The sequence below is a fragment of the Sebastes umbrosus genome, chromosome 3 (assembly GCF_015220745.1).
Source record: "Sebastes umbrosus isolate fSebUmb1 chromosome 3, fSebUmb1.pri, whole genome shotgun sequence".
NCBI lineage: Eukaryota > Metazoa > Chordata > Actinopteri > Perciformes > Sebastidae > Sebastes > Sebastes umbrosus.
Window position 1 is genome coordinate 38,071,076 of NC_051271.1, and position 19,728 is coordinate 38,090,803.

Genomic DNA, 19,728 nt, shown 5'->3' on the forward strand with positions numbered 1-19,728 from the left:
AAAATAATGTACTCAATGTCATTTCACAGCAGGGGTTACGTGGCTTTGTGGAGAGAACAGTGTTCTGTGAATTTCAGGAAAGACAATCAGGGTTTATACCTGCAGAGTTTGTTGTATCGTTGTAATGCTGTTGTACTTTTCCACCTTTCCTTTTTTGGAAAAGAAGAAAATGGGGCCAGTCCTGAGGAAAACGCTTGCCCACTGTGACTGCATGTATTTGAACTGTGACATGCAATATGTACACTGAAATTCCCTCAAACATGAAGTGAGCCAGGGAACGAGCTAAATGAGAGCAGTGGCAGTCTCTCCTCATACTCACGGTATAATATGTCATATGTAAAGCTAAAATATTTGTCAAGTGCCTTATTTGCCATGTTAACCCATTTGTGCATGCGACTGAAATTTAAAATGTTCCTATACAGAGAGTCCGTAGTTATCTCAAAAAAGCGAGTTCAGAGGTTTGATAGACGCAAACAGATATACTTCCAGAAAGTGCATTTAAACTCATGGAGATAATAATGGAGAATGGCTTCTCAAACAAGTGTTTTTCACCTGCTATGTGACATATGATAGTTCTGTGCAACTATTTATATGGTATTCGTAGATAGGAGCCCCTCAAATATGTGTACTGAAAATAATAATAAAAAACTAAATTTTACTGCTTCTTCAAGGTTATTTTCTACCATTTTAATAAACATGTGCCCAAAGACTAAATATAGTATGATAAGAAAATATGTCAGAACTACAGGGAGCACAATCAAGTATTTGGTATCTATGAATTCATAACAAGTTGAATATCAAAGATATGCACACATATACAGTGCAAAAAGTATATTTTATGTGGAAAAAATAATACATTTATGTGTGTGTCTACTTCAGCTCTCACGCTTTCATTCCTGACCAAGCAATAGACCTCCACTCCATGTGTTCCTGTGAGATTTCAGTCAGTTTGCGAGGTGCGCCCACAGCGGCTCGAGAGGGGAGATGACTAGAGCAGCGAAAATGTACATTTCGACCTAATTAAAGCTTCTCACAGTACTGTAGACTCTATGAAATGATTATTATGCCATCACAAGTTGTTAAATATATTACCCTCTGTTGAATAAATGCTTTCAAAGGGGCACTGACTGCTTGGCACTGCAGCAGCAATTCTGTCAACACACGCTGTTTGCACGTAATCCTGCGCCCAATATTGATGTTGCAGCACTTGTTATTTAATAAAAGGTCAATAAAGTTAACGTTTATTACATCAATTGAATATTTAGACATTTAGAATTTTCATGAATCACCGTTGAAATAATGTTAAGCTTGTACGAAACACCGTTAAGCTTAATGATCTTCCGTACACAAGCGGAGGCGTTACTTTTCACCACTTTTCTCAAAAACTCTTGGTCCAAAATACATCAGTCAAAGTAGAGATTGTCTATTGGATATTCCCCCGGAGAATGAGCACACAAACAAGCTTGTCTGGCTCTCAACAACAGAGGAGTGCTGCCTGGCGTGGCGCTGAGGGGTGTAAAGTGTACGGAACACCGTACCAGAGCTCCGCAATGACATTTTAGAAAATGCGAATTTAACGTTAGTTAAATATCTGTTAGAAATAAAGCAGGATTTTGTGAAATTGAAGGTGAATTACTTTTCAAAAGAAGCACCGTTGGTGGCTTTGGGACTAAGAAGCTTACTGCTACTACCGCTACCTCACCGGAATTTAGTCCCACAATAATTTCTACAGTAACGCCCCCAAGAATAAGGTGGAACGACTCATACAAAAGTAATCCCTCTCAACCATCACTTATGTCCCACTAGAAGTGTGTGGTGGTGTCTGTATCTACAGACCTTGCCAATAAACAGCGCGCAGGTGAGGTCTGGACTTTATAAAAAGGTAGTGACCAGTTTACATCGCTTTTTCCGTCTCTCTCCTTTGTTGTCTGTCTGTGTCATGGATGTATAAAGAGCTGCAGGTCTGTCTGTCTTCGTTCGCTTCGGCTGCATTCATTTAAAATCCGAAAATGCGGCACCTTCCTGCAGGTTTTGTGGAGGTGTGGTAGGTGTGTTTATTTGTTCTTTTGAACATAACTGCCGTGAAACAACCCGAATATAACGTTTTACTTTTCTGATCCACTACTTTGTTTTCACTAACACCGCTCCCTCTCTTCATTCACTCTCCAGACAACACATTCTCACTCCCAACTCATCAAATACCGCCGCTTGGTCGGTGCCCCTCGGCATCTGAGACCGACACACGGGGTACCCCTCTTGCATTACGTTTGGACGGACCAGGGACGGCGTGTCAATATACACCTGTTAAATACATAGTGTGCTTTCAAAATAAACTTCCGTTTTCACAGGAAGTTAGGTTTAGGCAACACAACCACTTCATTAGGGTTAGGAAACGGACGTGGTTGACGTTAACTTCACTGACTAGCGACTCTCGTGACTCACAGGGCCGATGATACCGACGAGTCACTTGACTAAACGCTAAAGGCTAACGTGACAAAATAAATTGTTACTTTTAGTTTCACACGGGACAAGAACAGCGGTCTCCTGGTTGAAAGTCTTGTCGTGCTTGTTTGACCCATCCACCTCCCTTCCCTCCCACCCTGAATGGACTCTCACGCTATTAATACTACGTCAAGCCCGGTTCGTCGCATACTGTTGCTCAAGGGGGCCTCCGTGCATCGGTTTCCAATGCCGAGGGGCACTTATCAAACGGCGGTATTTGACGAGTTGGGAGTGAGAACGGGTCGCTGTAGTTGGTCGCTCGCTCGACCACCACTTCTATCGTGATCTGTGATATAATCCTTTATTGTCTCATCCCTACTGTGAACTGATTCCATATTAATCATGAATGTTTCTGCTATTGGATTCAGCTTGAAGACAGAAAATGTGTGAAACGCTTTGTATTAGAGCTGAAATTTAATATCACAGTATTTTACTTCCAGCAGCATACTGTTCCCTTGACAGCCGTACTGCTCTGCTGACCCCCCTCCAAGTCGGCACAGCTCATTAATGCTGGCATCATCACTTCTCGGAAAAGATTTGCTCTCAAAGACACAAACACAACTCCAGATTTAAGGCCTTCCTTGTCTACGTGCAACATAAAACATGCACACAAATTTACATTCAGTATGCGCACGACTGATGTTTTCCCTCCATCTCTATCCTCAAATCTGAAGATTAAACCCAGTTGAACCCTGTGACCTTTGACTTTTTGCTTGCTTTGAATTAACAAATCTTTACCGCAGCGATCGATGACCTTGTGCTTATGGCAGTCCTCTTCTTCACACACACACACACACACACACACACAAAGTCATTCAGTGTGTGGGCTCAGTCAGAGCTCTGATGCAGTTGTTGGGCAGTTCAGTTCACTCTCACCTGCTTTCACAAACAGGAAATAGAAGAGCTCCTGGTTCAAAGTAAAATGTGACTCAGTACTGAGCACAAAAGGAAAAAGGAATATTCACTTTCCGTGCCACTCTTGCTGTAAGCAGCTCTTTGAAAGGCTTCATTATTACAAAGTGTAAGGATATTTATGCCATTCCTTTGTTTGCACATTCCCCGTCAGTCTGTCGTCACTACCTGCCATCTTCTCTCTTGATCATCGCTATCTGTCTTTCATCTCCAATCTGTCTCTGCCTCTCTCTGTGCGCTTTGTTTTATGTATTATGAGATGCCAAGGAAAGGTTGCACGTGGCGTGTTTTTATGCAATAATACACCAGGGAAATAAACACACCAGTAATATACAGCATTAAAAAAGCTTTCATACAGTAGATTATTTACAGTCATAATGAATCTATTCGGGAGACATTTGGAAGGATTTTTATTGAAGGTTACTTCAAGTTCCTCCAGTGTGAGGCCCAGCATCATTGTTTTGTGCGTATATGATATTTGTTCCCAAGGTTTCCAAAACATTAAAGCTTCAGTAGGCAACAATTTTTTGGCATCATTGGGCAAAAATCCTATAATGACCTTTCAGCATATTGTAATTCAAGTGTTCTGAGAGAAAACTAGACTTCTGCACCTCCTCATGGCTCTGTTTTCAGGTTTTAGAAAATCTAGCCAGTGATGGGAGACTTTGGCCAATCACAGGTCATTTCAGAGAGAGAGAGCGTTCCTATTGGCTGTGCTCCGGTCGTGTGAGCGGTGCTTGGTATTCCTTCAAGAGATCTCAACAGGGCTGTGTGTATTTCTCCATGGATTAAGCGTTTAGATACTTTTACAGTATTTATATTTAACTTAAAGGGACTATTTGTAACTTTTTAAGCGTATAAATGTAGCGGGTCGTCACACATGCGCGCTCGCATATGCGCGTTCGCGTGTGGCCGCTTCCTTTCCTCCTCTGCCTGCCTGCCTTCACTCAGAGAATGCACGCGTTCTCAGCTCCCTCCACCTCTAGACGTGAACGCGCGCTCACTCCACACTGCAGAAGAGTTAGTTTAGCTCTGAGAATATCTAGTGAATGTACAGTGGACGTTTGTGCAGAAATAACTGCTGCAGCTCCTCCAGACCAACAGAGGTTTCCCGTGTCTTGTGAAGTGACGGAGCTCCTCAGCTAGTAACGTTATCGTCTCGTTACCGACCGGGTGCCTGTGTTTCCCTGCTCTCTCCGGCTGCGGGCGGAGAGAGCAGGGAAACACGCTGCAGATCGCCGCTGCATCAGCCTGCGCTGAGGCAGGAAAAGCCAACACTAAGATCAGATCTAAATCATGTTCATGGAGAGACCTTCGTCTGGTCAGCTAACATTACTGCCAAGCAGCTGAAATATAGAGTGATATTGTGGTTTTAGCTGACGTGTGTCGCCTCACTGTTTTGAGCGATGCTCGTTCAGATATATTTAGAGCGAGCAAGCGCGAGCTCCACGCTGACTTTCGTTGATTTCACGGCCGCTGAAAGTTACAAATAGTCCCTTTAAACCTGCTTTATAATATAAAAGCCATGAAAATGTCACTTTTTATAATATGTGACCTTTAAAACTTCACAAATTATGTCTAAAGACAAAAATAAATCTTTACTTGAAAAAATCCCAAAGTTGTAGAAAATTAGGAAAAAAATCAATACAACTTTAGCAGATTACACACCATATAATTTTGTTATGTGTCACATGTTGTTTAACTTGGGCCTATATTGTTATTCTAGGTCAGATGTCGTGTTGCTTTGTTGTTCCATCCATTCAGTCAGTTTATTTCAGTAGGGGAATAAGCAACATCCATATACATAACCTCCCCTCCTGGGATTTTGTAGTGCCAGTATGTTTAAAGAGTGGAAACTAACTTCCCTATTTAAAAATGTAAATAGTGTGATCCCACATGTTATGTTATTTATGAATTTTTGATGCCTGATTCATTAATGCACTGCACTGCATTTGCATGGGATCTGGGTTTCTCATTTATAAAACATTGCATATGCTTCCCAGTTTGCAACTTCCTTTTATAAATCTCAAATCAACTTGGAAATGTGCGCACGAGGATCAGCCTGATATCCGGCCCTCGACACGCCCTCATTCAACCATAAATGGTCAGGCTGGGACGAACATATCGAATCTCCACGATACTTGGTTGCCGATACGATATGTATTGCGATTTTTAAGTATTGCGATTCGATATTGCGATTTATTGTAATTTTTGTTCACTTTTTTAACACTAGACCATGAGAAAAAAGTTGAATCATACATTTCTAGGGATTTTTACTTTGGAAAATATCTAAATTAACACAGTAAAAATGTTTGATTTTCAGCATGTATGTAGTCAGAGATGTCCTGAAGTCAAATTTATCATTCATTGTCAGGAATTATTTTTTACAGCAACCCAAAAATCAAAGAATAAAGACATTTCCCTCACAGATTAGTGGTATTTTCTTTTTTAATTTATAAGGGACATGTAATGTTTTAAACTACTTGTGTAGTGTTTACCACGATGGATTTAACGTGGGAGGGTGCAGGTTGTATCCACGCCGACCCTCCACCGTTTTATACTTTTATGTTTTGGCTCATTGTGGTTTGTTTTGGTTGACGGATAAGGAACGGATATGATGTCACGTTACTCAGACTACAACAATAAAAGCGGTAACTTCCTTCTACCTCTGCATAGACTCATATGAAGCAAATATATTGATTCTGGCATTAAAGGGACTATTTGTAACTTTCAGAAATGCTTCTTAACAGCGACACCTGTGGCCGTGAAATCAACGAAAGTCAGCGTCGGGCCAGACGGAGGTCTCTCCATGAACATGATTTAGATCTGATCCTAGTGTTGGCTTTTCCTGCCTAAGTGCAGGCTGAAGCAGCGGGACACTGCAGCGTGTCTCCTCTGCTCTCTCCGCCCGCAGCCGGAGAGAGCAGAGGAGACACCGGCACCCGGTCGGTAACGAGAAGACAACGTAAATCTCTGTAGAGCTCCGTCACTTCACAAGACACGGGAAACCTCTGTTGGTCTGGAGGAGCTGCAGCAGTTATTTCTGCACAAACGTCCCCTGTGCATTCACTAGATATTCTCAGAGCTAAACTAACTCTTCTGCAGTGTGGAGTGAGCGCGCGTTCACGTCTAGAGGTGGAGCGAGCTGAGCTGTCTGAGTGAAGGCGAGCAGGCAGAGGAGGAGTGTACAGCGGCTACACGCGAACGCGCATATGCGAGTGCGCATGTGTGACGACCCGCTACATTTATGCGCGTACAAAGTTACAAATAGTCCCTTTAAGGAATCGATTTCAAATTGTAAACCTAACCCCCTAGTAAGTGGTCAATGCAAAGCACCTTATGAATGTTCATGCATAGAAATGAGCCTGCTGATCCAGCCTAGTCTCACGGCAAAGCCTGTAATAGACCTGTCTGTCAAGCGTGTCACGTTTTGTGAATATTGTGAATATTACACACCCGCATTGAGGTCCAGTGTTCTGTAGTGACGGATGTCACGTGTTCTGTAGTGACGGATGTCTAACTTCAGAACTATTTTTCAAATTATTATTCACAATACCAATTTACAAATAATAAGGCAATCATCACAATTACAAAGTTATCATCCTCAAAACTGAGCAGATATCACATTAGACATAAAACATTTACACATACATACAAAAATAAAAAATTAAATAAATAAAAAGTAAGCAGAATAAATCATAAAAAATTGAAGAATAAAAAGCAAAGATTAAGAGAGTTAGTTAGTTAGTTACTTATAGAGTCAGATAACGTTCAAGTAATATCAAGAGATCTTTGGCTTGGACTTAATATAGAGTTGAGTTTCATTATAATAGAAGAAGATGGGTGGGCTCTTTAACAATTTTGCCTTATGAATGAAGAATTTGGCTAAAATTAGTAAATCATTAGGTCCAATTTTTTGTGTTTTTTCTTTTTTTTTCTGTGCGCCACAGAGCGCACTGGAGACACAGTCTGATAGGTGAATTGGATCGCTTTTTTTCAGTTTGTCTGTGTATTCTGTAACTGTCTCTATCAAGTAAACCATTCATAAATAAATAAAGTTTTATACTTCGATTTTTCACACAACTATATGAAAGCTAAAATCGTACTTGGTGATATATGCACAGTATTAGAAGATATTATTAAAACTGTTTTGTGTTCTGTAATTCTTTATTGGATGTTATCTTGAATTGTTACAATCGCAGCTGAGGATCATTTCATAACCAACATCACTTGTCCTTGCCCGATTAGAAATATCGATGGATAAATCACAGCTGGCTGTACTTCACGACAGTTAACGGTGTGACCGGAACCCGTCTTAGTGTGGACTTTTCATCCTACCATATCATATGTTTAAATCATATCAGGCAACATGTTCATCCTTCACTGATCCCTGTAATATTTATCACTCTCTTTCTCTCTTTCTCTCTCTCTCTCTCTCTTCACAGACCATTTACATGTTCTGTGCCCTGGCCCTCGTCTGTGATGACTACTTCGTCCCCTCGCTGGAGAAGTTGTGTGAGGTATGAATGTCGTATTAAAGGTCCTAAAAACTTCAAATCTTAAAGGTGCTTAATACGCGATGGGGGAGCATTTCTATTGCCTCTCGACGCCTCTAAGCATTGCGATGGTTCGCAGCTAACCATGCTAACAGCGCTAAACAGTGTAAACAACTGTGAAAGTGCTGACAGAGGGGTAAATGGAGGGTGGACGCTATGCTTCCGCAATGACGGCGTCAGTCGGGACGGCGTTATCAGCTGTAACCGCCGTATGAAAGCAATGCAGAGCAGTGGCCATGAGCTAGCCAGTGGGGCACGCTAACATGCACAAACATGCACTAAAAGCACGTTCGGCCGGCCCGGCTATGTCAACAAAGCAGGGAAAAGCTTGGATTACAACACACACAGAGGGAGAGTGACTTCATCCTCTGCTCAGGTAGACATTACTCCTCTATATCTTTAATTAGACAATCGTTGTTCGCTGCTAGATTAATGCTCTGGATATTGAATTTAGCACCTTTAAATATTTCTTTATAACATTAAATAGTAAAGACATAAATAAGCAACAATTAAAGGTACTTTATATATGTAACAATGTACATGTGTTTATCGCTTTGTATTGCCTGTAAGTATGTGTGGACGGATTGTAGCATAACTTAAAAACTGAGACCTTCCCTGACTCTCTTGGTTGCCTATGACAACCTGTGGACTGGTTTTCTAGTTTCATATGATACCAGTATCTTCACTCTAGCTTTAAAACTGAGTCCTACAACCTAAAAATCACAAGTTGCGTTAATGCGTTAACGAAATTAGTGGCGTTAAACAAAATGTGCGTTAGTGCGTTATTATGGTGTTAACCAGCCATAATTGTATTTATCTAATGTATTCCTGTTTTTATCTTATGAAGCAAAGTGTTTCTAGTCCCCAATAAAAAGGAGAGTAGAAAAAAATATATATATTTATTGGACAAATCTAGTTTTCTTCTTCCAGACTGACATACCGTCAAGTTTTGACATTGAGTGGTGAAATACCAGGTTTACAGTGTGTTTTGCATATATGTAAGCTCATAGTGGAACTGTAAGGGTGAGGCTGTGACTGATCTTCTACTGTTTGTGTCTCGGACTGGCCTGGAATTTCTAATCTCATCTGGTATTTCCTGTTCAAATATGAACGTTTTATTCGTCTCTTCCTACTCTCTTGCAGCGTCTTGAGCTCAGCGAGGACGTAGCAGGCGCCACCTTCATGGCCGCCGGCAGCTCAGCTCCCGAGCTCTTCACATCCGTCATAGGTATTCACCACGAGCAACCCCCTCCGTCTCGTTGCCTCGTCTGTTCTGACTGAAACACATGCCACGATACTGGAGCTGCATTAGGGAGGAAGCAGGCATGCCTTTTAATGGCTGCTTTACAGTAATGCTTTTATCCCAGGACATAAACAAACATGGCTTTCAATACACTGAATCACATTAGAATCACGTTAAAGTAATATGATGTACTATTCACTAGAGAATTGCTGGTGAGGGTTTTTTTTTTTTCTCTTTGTTTTCACTTTGGTCATGTTTATGTTCAGCGTAGTTTCTGCCTGAACCAACGATATGAAGAACATTCACTGCAAAGGAAGGACCGCCATGTTACATTACTGTATTCTTTATGTAAAAAGCTCATTCAACATACAGACTGAGTATTAAAATCAAAAGGTTTTCTTCTTTTCTTTCTCCATGTGTTTGTTTGTGTGTGTGAGAGAGAGACAGAGAGAGAGAGAGAGAGGTCCATGACCAACATGGCCGAGTTATTTACATATGTTTTGACAGTTGTGTGACATCTGTTTGTCAGCACCGCAGATGCTGTGCTGCAACTGGAAATGTCAAGTAGTGTTCGACACATCATCTGTGCTCTCTATGGAGACATAATACTGTGTGTGCGTGTGTGTGTGTGTGTGTGTGTGTGTGTGTGTGTGTGTGCGTGTGCGTGTGCGTGTGCGTGTGCGTGTGTGTGTGCGTGTCTCTTTCTCTCACCAGGGGTGTTCATCACAAAAGGTGACGTGGGTGTGGGGACCATCGTGGGTTCAGCCGTCTTCAACATCCTCTGCATCATCGGTGTGTGTGGCTTCTTCGCCGGCCAGGTACGATGTCACAGCGGCGTTACACTGCTGCAGCCGAGCCTGCCGCTGACCTGGTGGTGGCATTTTCACAGAGTACAACCGACAGCCTAATGTCACCTTTAGATATTCAGTCACTTAAACACAAAGTGGAAGAAAGTACACATGCATACATGCATATATACTGTATATATTATTATTATTATGTTAAGAAGGATGCGGGACACACAAAGACACTGCTGATTTATGCATGCATGTGCCCGACTGCACCAAAATACAGCTTCACAGGAAAGTCACATAATGTATGGTGTAATGTGTAGTTTGATTTATATATTTCATGCAATTTTTAACCTCTGCTGTCATAACATTATTTTCATCATATATATATATATACTGTATATTTTAGGGCTGTCAATCAATTAAAATATTTAATTCCAATTAATCGCAAATTAATCACACATTTTTTATCAGTTCAAATTTTAACCTTAAAGGCAGAGTTGTCAAGTATTTAATACTCAAATAGGTTTGCTTTATGCGAATGTATGTATATATTTGTTGTTTGAAATCAACACAAAACAATGACAGATATTGTCCAGAAACCCTCACAGGTACTGCATTTAGCATAAAACAATATGCTGAAATCATAACATGGCAAACTGCAGCCCAACAGGCAACAACAGCTGTCAGTGTGTCAGTGTGCTGACTTGACTATGACTTGCCCCAAACTGCATGTGATTATCATAAAGTGGGCATGTCTGTAAAGGGGAGACTCGTGGATACCCATAGAACCCAGAATCTTAACCTAGCTTTTCACCTCTCTGACCCACCTTTACTGGACTTGCCCAAAACTGTATCATTTCTGGTGTGATATGTTCAGATGGTTCTCTGACATGTACGGCTGTGTGTTTGAACCTGATCCAGAGATTGTACTAAACCACAGTGTCTCTCTGAAAAGCATTACTATGGCATGGTCATCGCACAGAAAGTTTGAAAAATGTGAAGGTTCTAGAAGTCAGATACCTGATGCCTCAGTTTAACACCTGGTTAACTGGTTAATAAACCAGACTTAGGTGTATAATTCTACAAAGCAGTGTGACATGGTGAGCATGTGTTTCTGATTCACATTTAGAGAACTAGGTGTACTGAGAAGTGGAACCGTTCAGTGTTGTGTATAACACACCTTGTTTACATGAAGGTTCAGTGGGTTTCTTGTGGGAATGTGCAGTTCTGCATCACAGTTCCCATAGAACCTATTTACATTCACATATCTGGAGGTCAGAGGTCAAGGGACTACTGCAATGGAGTTCTGTCCGGGGTTTCCAGCAAAGCCCTAGACAGGCTCCAGTATGTGCAGAACTCAGCTGGCGGGGTTCTCACCCGCACCAAGCCCTGGCAGCACATCACCCCCACCCTCATCCACCTCCATTGGCTCCCGGTCAAGTCCCACATCACCTACAAAGTCCTCCTCCTCCCCTACAAATCCCTCAATGCGCTCACTCCTCAGTACCTATCTAACCTCCTCCACCTTTACATACAGTCCCAGAAGCTGAGATCCTCAGGCACGGGTCAGCTCTCCATCCCCCACACAAACCTGCAAACGTTTGGGGACAGAGCTTTCAGTGTGACAGCCCCCATAACTCTCTCCCCAAAGAGCTCCACAACGCCCCATCTCTGGACAGCTTCAAATAACTACTTAAAACCCACCTCTTCAACAAGGCTTTGGCCTATATATATATATATATATTAATATTTATATTATATATACAAACATCCAATGTGTACACTTTGGAAACTTTTCATTTGATCCATCAGCATCCCATTAGTCTGAATACAATAGATTGTTTGTATCTCTTCTCTGTTTGCGTCCTCGGTGCTGTGTGTTGCATGAGATACAGAGGTAACATAATATAGTGCCGCCTCTCTCTGATGCCATCCGACATGCCGGGGACATGGAAATGAGTGGAGTACAAAGATAAGCTCTTTGCTCTGAAAAGTATATGCACTGGACCTCAAACAGTGATGCAATCCCAGATTGTGCATTACGTAATCATAGTGAGGTAATGAGGGAGAAGGGCAGGCGGTGGAACAGGGCTTGGAGTGGAGGGATGGGGGTGCAGTAAAAATGATCTTCAAGTTGCATTGCACCTTATTGCAACTCATAATGTAATAACTGCGCACAATGCACAATTATGGCCAAAATGATAATCCTCATTATTTTGATCAATATTGAGATCATGATTATTTATTAGGATTATTCATAAACATATTTTTTTATTGTACTTTCACATTTAAATAAACACAGCACAGCTTTCACTTCCATGTTGTGCTCCATTCCTGCTAATTTACAAAACGTTTCATCAAAATAAGACTTATAATATGGTTCTTTTTCACCTAAATTCAGAAATCCAAATCCAAAAATGAGTAATAAACAGTATATCTCTTCTACTCTGGACTATAGCCACAACATTCGGAAAAGTTTCTCAAAGGCTGCTGCTGTATGGTGCAGCATGACGGCTTCTCAAAAGTGAAGTCGAAACATGTCGATTGCCCCCCTGGTGACTGGCTGTTAGTTTAGGAAACGCTTGATTTAATATGCCCCTTGGTGTCAGTCACTTTATTTTAAAACTACTACGTTTGTACGGTGAAAATGACACTGACGTTGTGAACACGGGACATGAATGAACAGCTGATACCTCAAAGGACGCTGATTGGCCCGTGCTCTGGCTTGCCACGACCTCCTCTCGACGCCAAACAGGTAGAGCCAGAGTAACACAACCTCCTCTCCATACCAACTAGATAGAGCCCGAGCAACACAACCTCCTCTCCATGCGAAACAGGTAGAGCCAGAGCAACACGACCTCCTCTCATGCCAGATAGATAGAGCCAGAGCAACACGACCTCCTCTCGACGCCAAACAGGTAGAGCCAGAGCAACACGACCTCCTCTCATGCCAGATAGATAGAGCCAGAGCAACACGACCTCCTCTCGACGCCAAACAGGTAGAGCCAGAGCAACACAACCTCCTCTCCACGCGAAACAGATAGAGCCAGAGAAACACGACCTCCTCTCCACGCCAGATAGATAGAGCCAGAGCAACACGACCTCCTCTCAACGCCAATCAGATAGAGCCAGAGCAACACAACCTCCTTTCCACGCCAACCAGATAGAGCCCGAGCAACACAACCTCCTCTCCACGCCAACCAGATAGAGCCCGAGCAACACAACCTCCTCTCCATGCCAGATATGTAGAGCCGGAGCAACACAACCTCCTCTCCATGCCAGAAAGGTAGAGCCAGAGCAACACGAAAAAAAAATAGCAAATAGGCTTCGTCAATTTGGAATTGATTGAAGAAAATGTCCTATAGACCAAACAGACCAGTCCAGTTGCTTTAAATGAAGGACTCCATGTGTGTCATGTAAAACTAGAAGAGTTCCTATGCTTTAAGAAGACAGGGAGAGAACTCTACATTATGAGTTGCTACGCACCTCGCTACTGATTGTTACCTTTGGCTGGCTGTTCATAGCAGGTTCCTTCTACAAAGCACAGTGAAACAGAGTACAAGCAAACATTTTAAATCTTTGTTCTGCTCTAACTCCTCTAACCTCTGCCTCGCAGCGGCAAACGATTCCACAGCTGGGAGTGGCACATTCAAGATGTGACTTCTGACCCTCCACTTACGCATATACAGTGCGAGCGCCGTGTGGGAGAGTGTTGCAGCGTTAGTCACTGCGTCGTGGGCTCCTGCATTGTATCTGATTACATAAAGTCGATAAACACACCGGCACCTTCCCTACGTAGGATGGTACCTTGCAATTGGCTTTTTCAATGACTGTGATTCAAGGAGGTCAATTCAAGAGCTCCTGTGTTTACATCAGTATGGTAATGATGTCAGAGGCGTTTCTGTATCACGGTACTGCATAAACTCCAGCAAGGATAAGTGTTGCTATTTAAGTGTATGGATTGAAGCTGCATATATAGTTTTGTAAGTGTGTTTATCTGTTTGTTTTTTTTCCTTTGCAGGCAGTGAAGCTCTCTCATTGGGCTCTACTCCGAGATTCAATTTATTACACATTTGCTATCACGGCCCTCATTGTGGTAAGAGCTTATTACTCACATGCAAATAAACATGATTAAGTGTGTGGAGATGTCAGAGATTCCCAAATACTTCTGCTGTCACTTACTATAAAGCATAAAAGGCCAATTTGAAAGTGCAGTTTATGGTTCTCAGCTTTGGTATCAATACCTAATGTGCACTTTCTGCCTGAGCAGTGTTGCAGATAGGTGAAAATCAGTAAAAACACAACGGTGCTGTACATCACTATAAGGGCGTTTTCATATTTGGTACGATCGATACGTACCGCGTACGATTGCCTCCCCTCCCCAGTCCCTCGTTGCTCAGCTTTCACATTAGTAAAGCTGTTCTGTACCCGAGTACATTTGCGTCATCATCCACGTGTAACATTATTTGTTTATGTTGAGATCAGCTGTTCTGGCAGCGGAGCATCTCAAAACACTTCATTCAAACTGGACAGAAACAAAATAAAACTCACCAAAACCGTCGTCGTTAGTCTTTCCAACAATCACAAACTGGAGGACAGGCATTAAGAATAACCATATAGAAGTAGTCAATCTTCTTGGTCTCATTTGCTTATGTAGGTCATATAGGAAAGCTCCTTGTAGTATCTTTAATGTTAATGCATATATAATAATAATCCAATAATGTAATAAATAGAACATAACACTGAATTGGGTCATTTTGCAAAATGAATACTTATACATTTGATACTTTATGTATATTCTGCTGACAATTCTTGTGTACTTTTACTTAAGTGTTGAGTAGTAAGTGAGTATTTTTACGTTGTGGTATGGATACTTTTGGTGAAGGATGTGAATACTTCCTGACATGGAGGCTGTACTGACAGCCGCAAAGAAAATTCAAATAATTTGCAGGTGGTCTCGTATTAAAATATTTTGCTTCGTCTTTGTGACGTTTAATTGGCCAGCTTATGTGTCCTTTCATATCATGCACACAAAAATAGATAAATCAGCAGCACAATCGCAACATTGTGATATTTGACACTGTGTCGCAGCGTGATCCATGACCTCACATATTCAGTGTGCAGCATGAGTGGTTTCAAAATAAAATCCAATGAACCAAAAGGTCATGCTTGGACCATTCTTCTTGCTGTCTGAGCTCTGGATTGGTCACGCCCTCTAGTGGTTTAAATGTTGAAATGCAGAATTAATTTCACTTTCAATTACTGCCTCCACCTAATGTCCTTTTGTGTCCTCTTTGTCTTGCCTCTTTAGTTCATCTACGATGAGCAGGTGTGCTGGTGAGTAATGATATTTTGTCTTCTCTCTCTCTCTCTCTCTCTCTCTCATTTTTATCTCAATTTTTGTATCTGTTCAAAATGTACTTTAAAGGGAGATTTGTCAAGTATTTAATCTTCTTATCAAAATGGGAGTGGGGAGATATTCTGCTTTGTGCAAATGTATGTATATATTTATTATGTGAAATCAATTAACAACACAATGTGATCAATATTGTCCATAAACCCTCACAGGTACTGCATTTAGCATAAAAATATGCTCAAATCATAACATGGCAAACTGCAGCCCAACAGGCAACAACAGCTGTCAGTGTGTCAGTGTGCTGACTTGACTATGACTTGCCCCAAACTGCATGTGATTATCATAAAGTGGGCATGTCTGTAAAGGGGAGACTTGTGGGTACCCATAGAACCCATTTACATTCACATATCTGGAGGTCAGAGGCCACGGGACCCGTTTGAAACTGACCATGACAGTTTTTCCTCGCCAAAATTTAGCACAAGTTTGTAGCGTTATTTAATCTCCTTCGCAACAAGCTAGTATGACATGGTTGATACCGATGGATTCCTGATGTAAGGGATAATGTACAGCGAGCCAGTCATTGTTGTGAAAGAATCCCCAACAGGGCGATGCTCCGCGTCGGGGTCTCTCATTTCCCTGAAGGGGATTTACTTATATTATACAGTATATACTGTATATGTGAGTGTGTATGTACTGTATATATATATATATATATATATATATATGAGTGTGTGTGTATGTATATACTGTATGTATACGCACACACACACACATACACACACACACACCGGTATGGGTTTTTAAATACTGAATGACTTTACATTTTACTGACCTTGTGTCTGTGTGCAGGTGGGAGTCTCTTGTCCTGATTCTCATGTATGCAGTCTACATCCTCATCATGAAGTGAGTGTCATCATAATCGGAAACAGCTAACGCCTTTCAGTGAACTGGTCAGCTGCATTCAGTTTCTTCTCATTCATTTGTCATTGGCAGGTTTAATGGCAGGGCACATCGCTACTTTGACCGTCGAAAGAAGAGCTCTGTGAATCTGTCCAACGGGCTTACAGGAAGCACTGATCTGGAGGACAATGTCACGTGCGATGCCACTGCAGTCCTGCTCAAGAAAGGTAGCGTGATCTGCTCCGTTTTTAACACAGGCTCTGTCCTCTAACAAGACTCTGTAGGTTTTATCCGCTAATCTCTGCGCACTGAAATTTACATAAGTATAAAGGCAGCTGGGGCAACACGCCTCATCTATTTTTGTACAGCTCCAGGATAAGACAGTCAAGGATGACTTTATCGACAAAGTTCTGTCTGCTTTGTCCTGGGATGATCGCCAGCATATAGATCCTGAGTGCTAAAGCTGCACCAAGTTGTCCGTTTGTTGGGCTGTGTACTTGGTGAGACGATGGCCGATGCCTGATCCTCTTGTCCTACTTAATGAAGCCCACTGCTGAGCTTCCACCTCCTGGTCCTCCATGCAGAAACTCTTAGAGGAAACCTACAATCCAGCTGCAGACCAAGCCAGTGTTGCTCGTACCACTTTGACAAACTCCAGAGGCCTGTACTATGAAGGCAAGGCAGCTTTATTTATATAGCACATTTCAGCAACAGGGCAATTCAAAGTGCTTTACACAACCATTCAAGACCAATGCGACAAAGTGCAAAAGAACATTAAAGGTCCCATATTGTAAAAAGTAAGATTTTCATGTCTTTTATATTATAAAGCAGGTTTAAGTGCTTTATAGATACTGTGAAAGTATCAAAGCGCTCAATATACAGAGAAAATACACACAGCCCGTATTCAGAAATACAAAATTAAGACATAATTAAAACAGTCATAAAAACATAAAAACGTTAAAGATTAGAAAATAAAAACAAGCTAAAAATAAAAGCTAGAATAGAAGCTAAAATAGAGTATAACACATAAGAGTAAAATTTATAGTGCAGTATAAGATAATATATGAAGCAGGATTTAGAGTTAACGAGGTAACTTCAGGGTTAACCCTGCATGGTTTTCAGTCCTACGACGATGGTTCACTTCTTACCGAGGTAGATCGCCATGGTAACAGTTACTGAACACCTAACCTACTCCAGAGCAGGTTATGTTCCAGATAAAAGATCAACTGGTATAAAAGCACCACCTACTGACCAATCAGAGCTCAGATTGTATGATAATATTACACACATACGAAGAAGTTTAAGTCGTAATCCAGACTGAAATCAACACAGTTTAAAGTGACAAATGCAGGAAGGACAGCTGGCTGTATGCTGTGGGTGTTCACCGCCTTGAATTATGTTTTTCTATTTATTTTTTTACTTGCTCTCAAGTCCGTTTCACACCGCCGGAGACGGGGACGCAGCTGAAAGAAGGTTGACATACTCACACACGCCACATCATTACCAAAAGGCATAATGAAGTATAATCTATTCATCCATTATAATCTGAAAGTTTTTTTAAAATATCACTGCCCCATCTAGACGAATATATCTGACTTTTGAGTATTCCGTTACTTTAAAGTCTGTTACGCATTATGCATTCACACATTGGCAACTTTGTCATTTGTCAGCTGTCCTTCCTGCATTTGGCAGCTTCAACTGTGTTACTTTTAGGATTATGTGTTTAGCTTCTTCATATTTGTCTAATATTATAATTTGCTCTTGTTTTGTATAATATAGGCCTACCTCTCTGCTGACAGTAGACGTGTCCATGTTTGTGATTGGTCAAATGCTGCAAACCACGCCCCTTTCATGTGAGCGCGCTCGTAGCCAGATTGAGGAACCCTGGGCTGATTTACCGAGTTGATAACCTGCGTCGTAGGACCGCTTAGCGGGATCTTGGTTGTTAGGGTTAGTTAAACCAGATCGTAGTACTGGCCTCTGTAATGTGTAGATGAGTCTGAATGAACGCCTGCCCCTCAGCAACACCAGAGCATTCACCTGTCCACCGTGCATCTGGTTCTGCTAACTGGACCAAAGACAAGGACGCTCTACAGAGCAATGCAGCAGTCTCCCTGCTGGCCCAGTTGACGGTGGCAGGTTACAGTTGGTGCAGACGGATGTGTGTCTGCCTATAAATCCTCCTTGTGAGCAGGAGAGTTGCTTTCAATGTCCCGCATAGCATGATACCCTACCAGGCATGTTGCCAATTCCTTTTGGCTATGCCACGGTTTTATTTATGGTCTGCACCAGAGTCTGTCTGGCTCAGTGGGACCGGCCACCAGAAGGATAAGGAAAATCTCCTCTACTGTAAAAGGAGGGACTGGGTTTTTTTGCCACCCAGCACTTCCACTGAATACTCTAGTGTTTGCATTTTCTGTCTCTCTACTCTGCCCTCAAAGGCAAAGTACAGTATGGGACAGAAGAAGAAGAGCTAAGAGAAGAGAGTATCTCAAGATGCTGGCTAAGGACCGCGCACATCCCTCCAGTCTCCAACTGGCTTCAGCACAGCCTGCTCTGTCAGCTTGTTCTGCATCTGATTGTCTGTGCGCTGCCCCAGAGAGAACCAGTTGCTTCAGCAGATGGTGGACGGGCTGGATGTGTTTGAATGTGCAGCGTCAAAATGGTCCCCACAGTAGCCATCAGGGACCTGGCTGACTACTGGACACATCTTCAGATTTTTGCAGAGGAAATCCGTCTTGGGGAGATAAGCTCTTACATTTCTGTGTTCATGCACGCCTCTCTGACAGGACTTTGGGATGGTAGGGTATGATCGAGGTTGGTAGACGGTGTATAGCCTTGGTGGGAGGGGGGGAATGATCACATTAATCTACTATGTCTGGCATTGTTAATGTTGGTGCTGCAATTGCTTCCAGCCATTGATACCACCTGCAAGATCAGTCAGTTTAGATGCTGATTAGCATGTGAGCTAGTGTCAGCAGTGCGAGCAGACTCAATCAAACAAGTACCCAGGCCCGTTTCTTTCTTTCAGTAATGAGACAACGTCAGCAATATATTTAAAAATCACTCTCACATGATCGTTTTGACTGGTGACTAATTGTGCTTTCAGGTGGATTAGCACTGCATTCAGATGAATGTGTGTGTGTGTGTGTTGTTTCACTCTAGCTAACTTCCACAGTAAGCCGTCTGTGCTGATGGTGGACGAGCTGCTGTCCGCGTACCCCCACCAGCTGTCTTTCTCCGAGGCCGGCATGAGGATCATGATCACCAGTCACTTCTCCCCCAGAACCCGCCTCACCATGGCCTCTCGCATGCTCATCAATGAGGTACATTCACACTCACACATACACACTGGGACAAGTTGAAAAGCAGCAAAGCTACCCTCAAGCAAAAAAGTTTTGCTAACTCAAGTTACTTTGTAAAATCCCTGCCAGACCAGAGTCTTAGCATAAATACAAACTAAAT

General features: G+C 42.1%; 1 protein-coding gene across 1 annotated transcript in view; it reads left to right on the forward strand.

Annotated features, from left to right (window-relative positions):
- Positions 1–19,728, forward strand: part of LOC119485537 (sodium/potassium/calcium exchanger 3-like) — a 72,257-nt gene that overhangs the window by 45,074 nt on the left and 7,455 nt on the right. The window contains exons 4-11 of the mRNA XM_037765180.1: positions 7,860–7,934; positions 9,114–9,198; positions 9,928–10,031; positions 14,029–14,103; positions 15,319–15,344; positions 16,213–16,266; positions 16,357–16,490; positions 19,429–19,589. Coding sequence (XP_037621108.1) covers positions 7,860–7,934; positions 9,114–9,198; positions 9,928–10,031; positions 14,029–14,103; positions 15,319–15,344; positions 16,213–16,266; positions 16,357–16,490; positions 19,429–19,589 — 714 coding nt within the window. The remainder of the gene's footprint in view (positions 1–7,859; positions 7,935–9,113; positions 9,199–9,927; positions 10,032–14,028; positions 14,104–15,318; positions 15,345–16,212; positions 16,267–16,356; positions 16,491–19,428; positions 19,590–19,728) is intronic.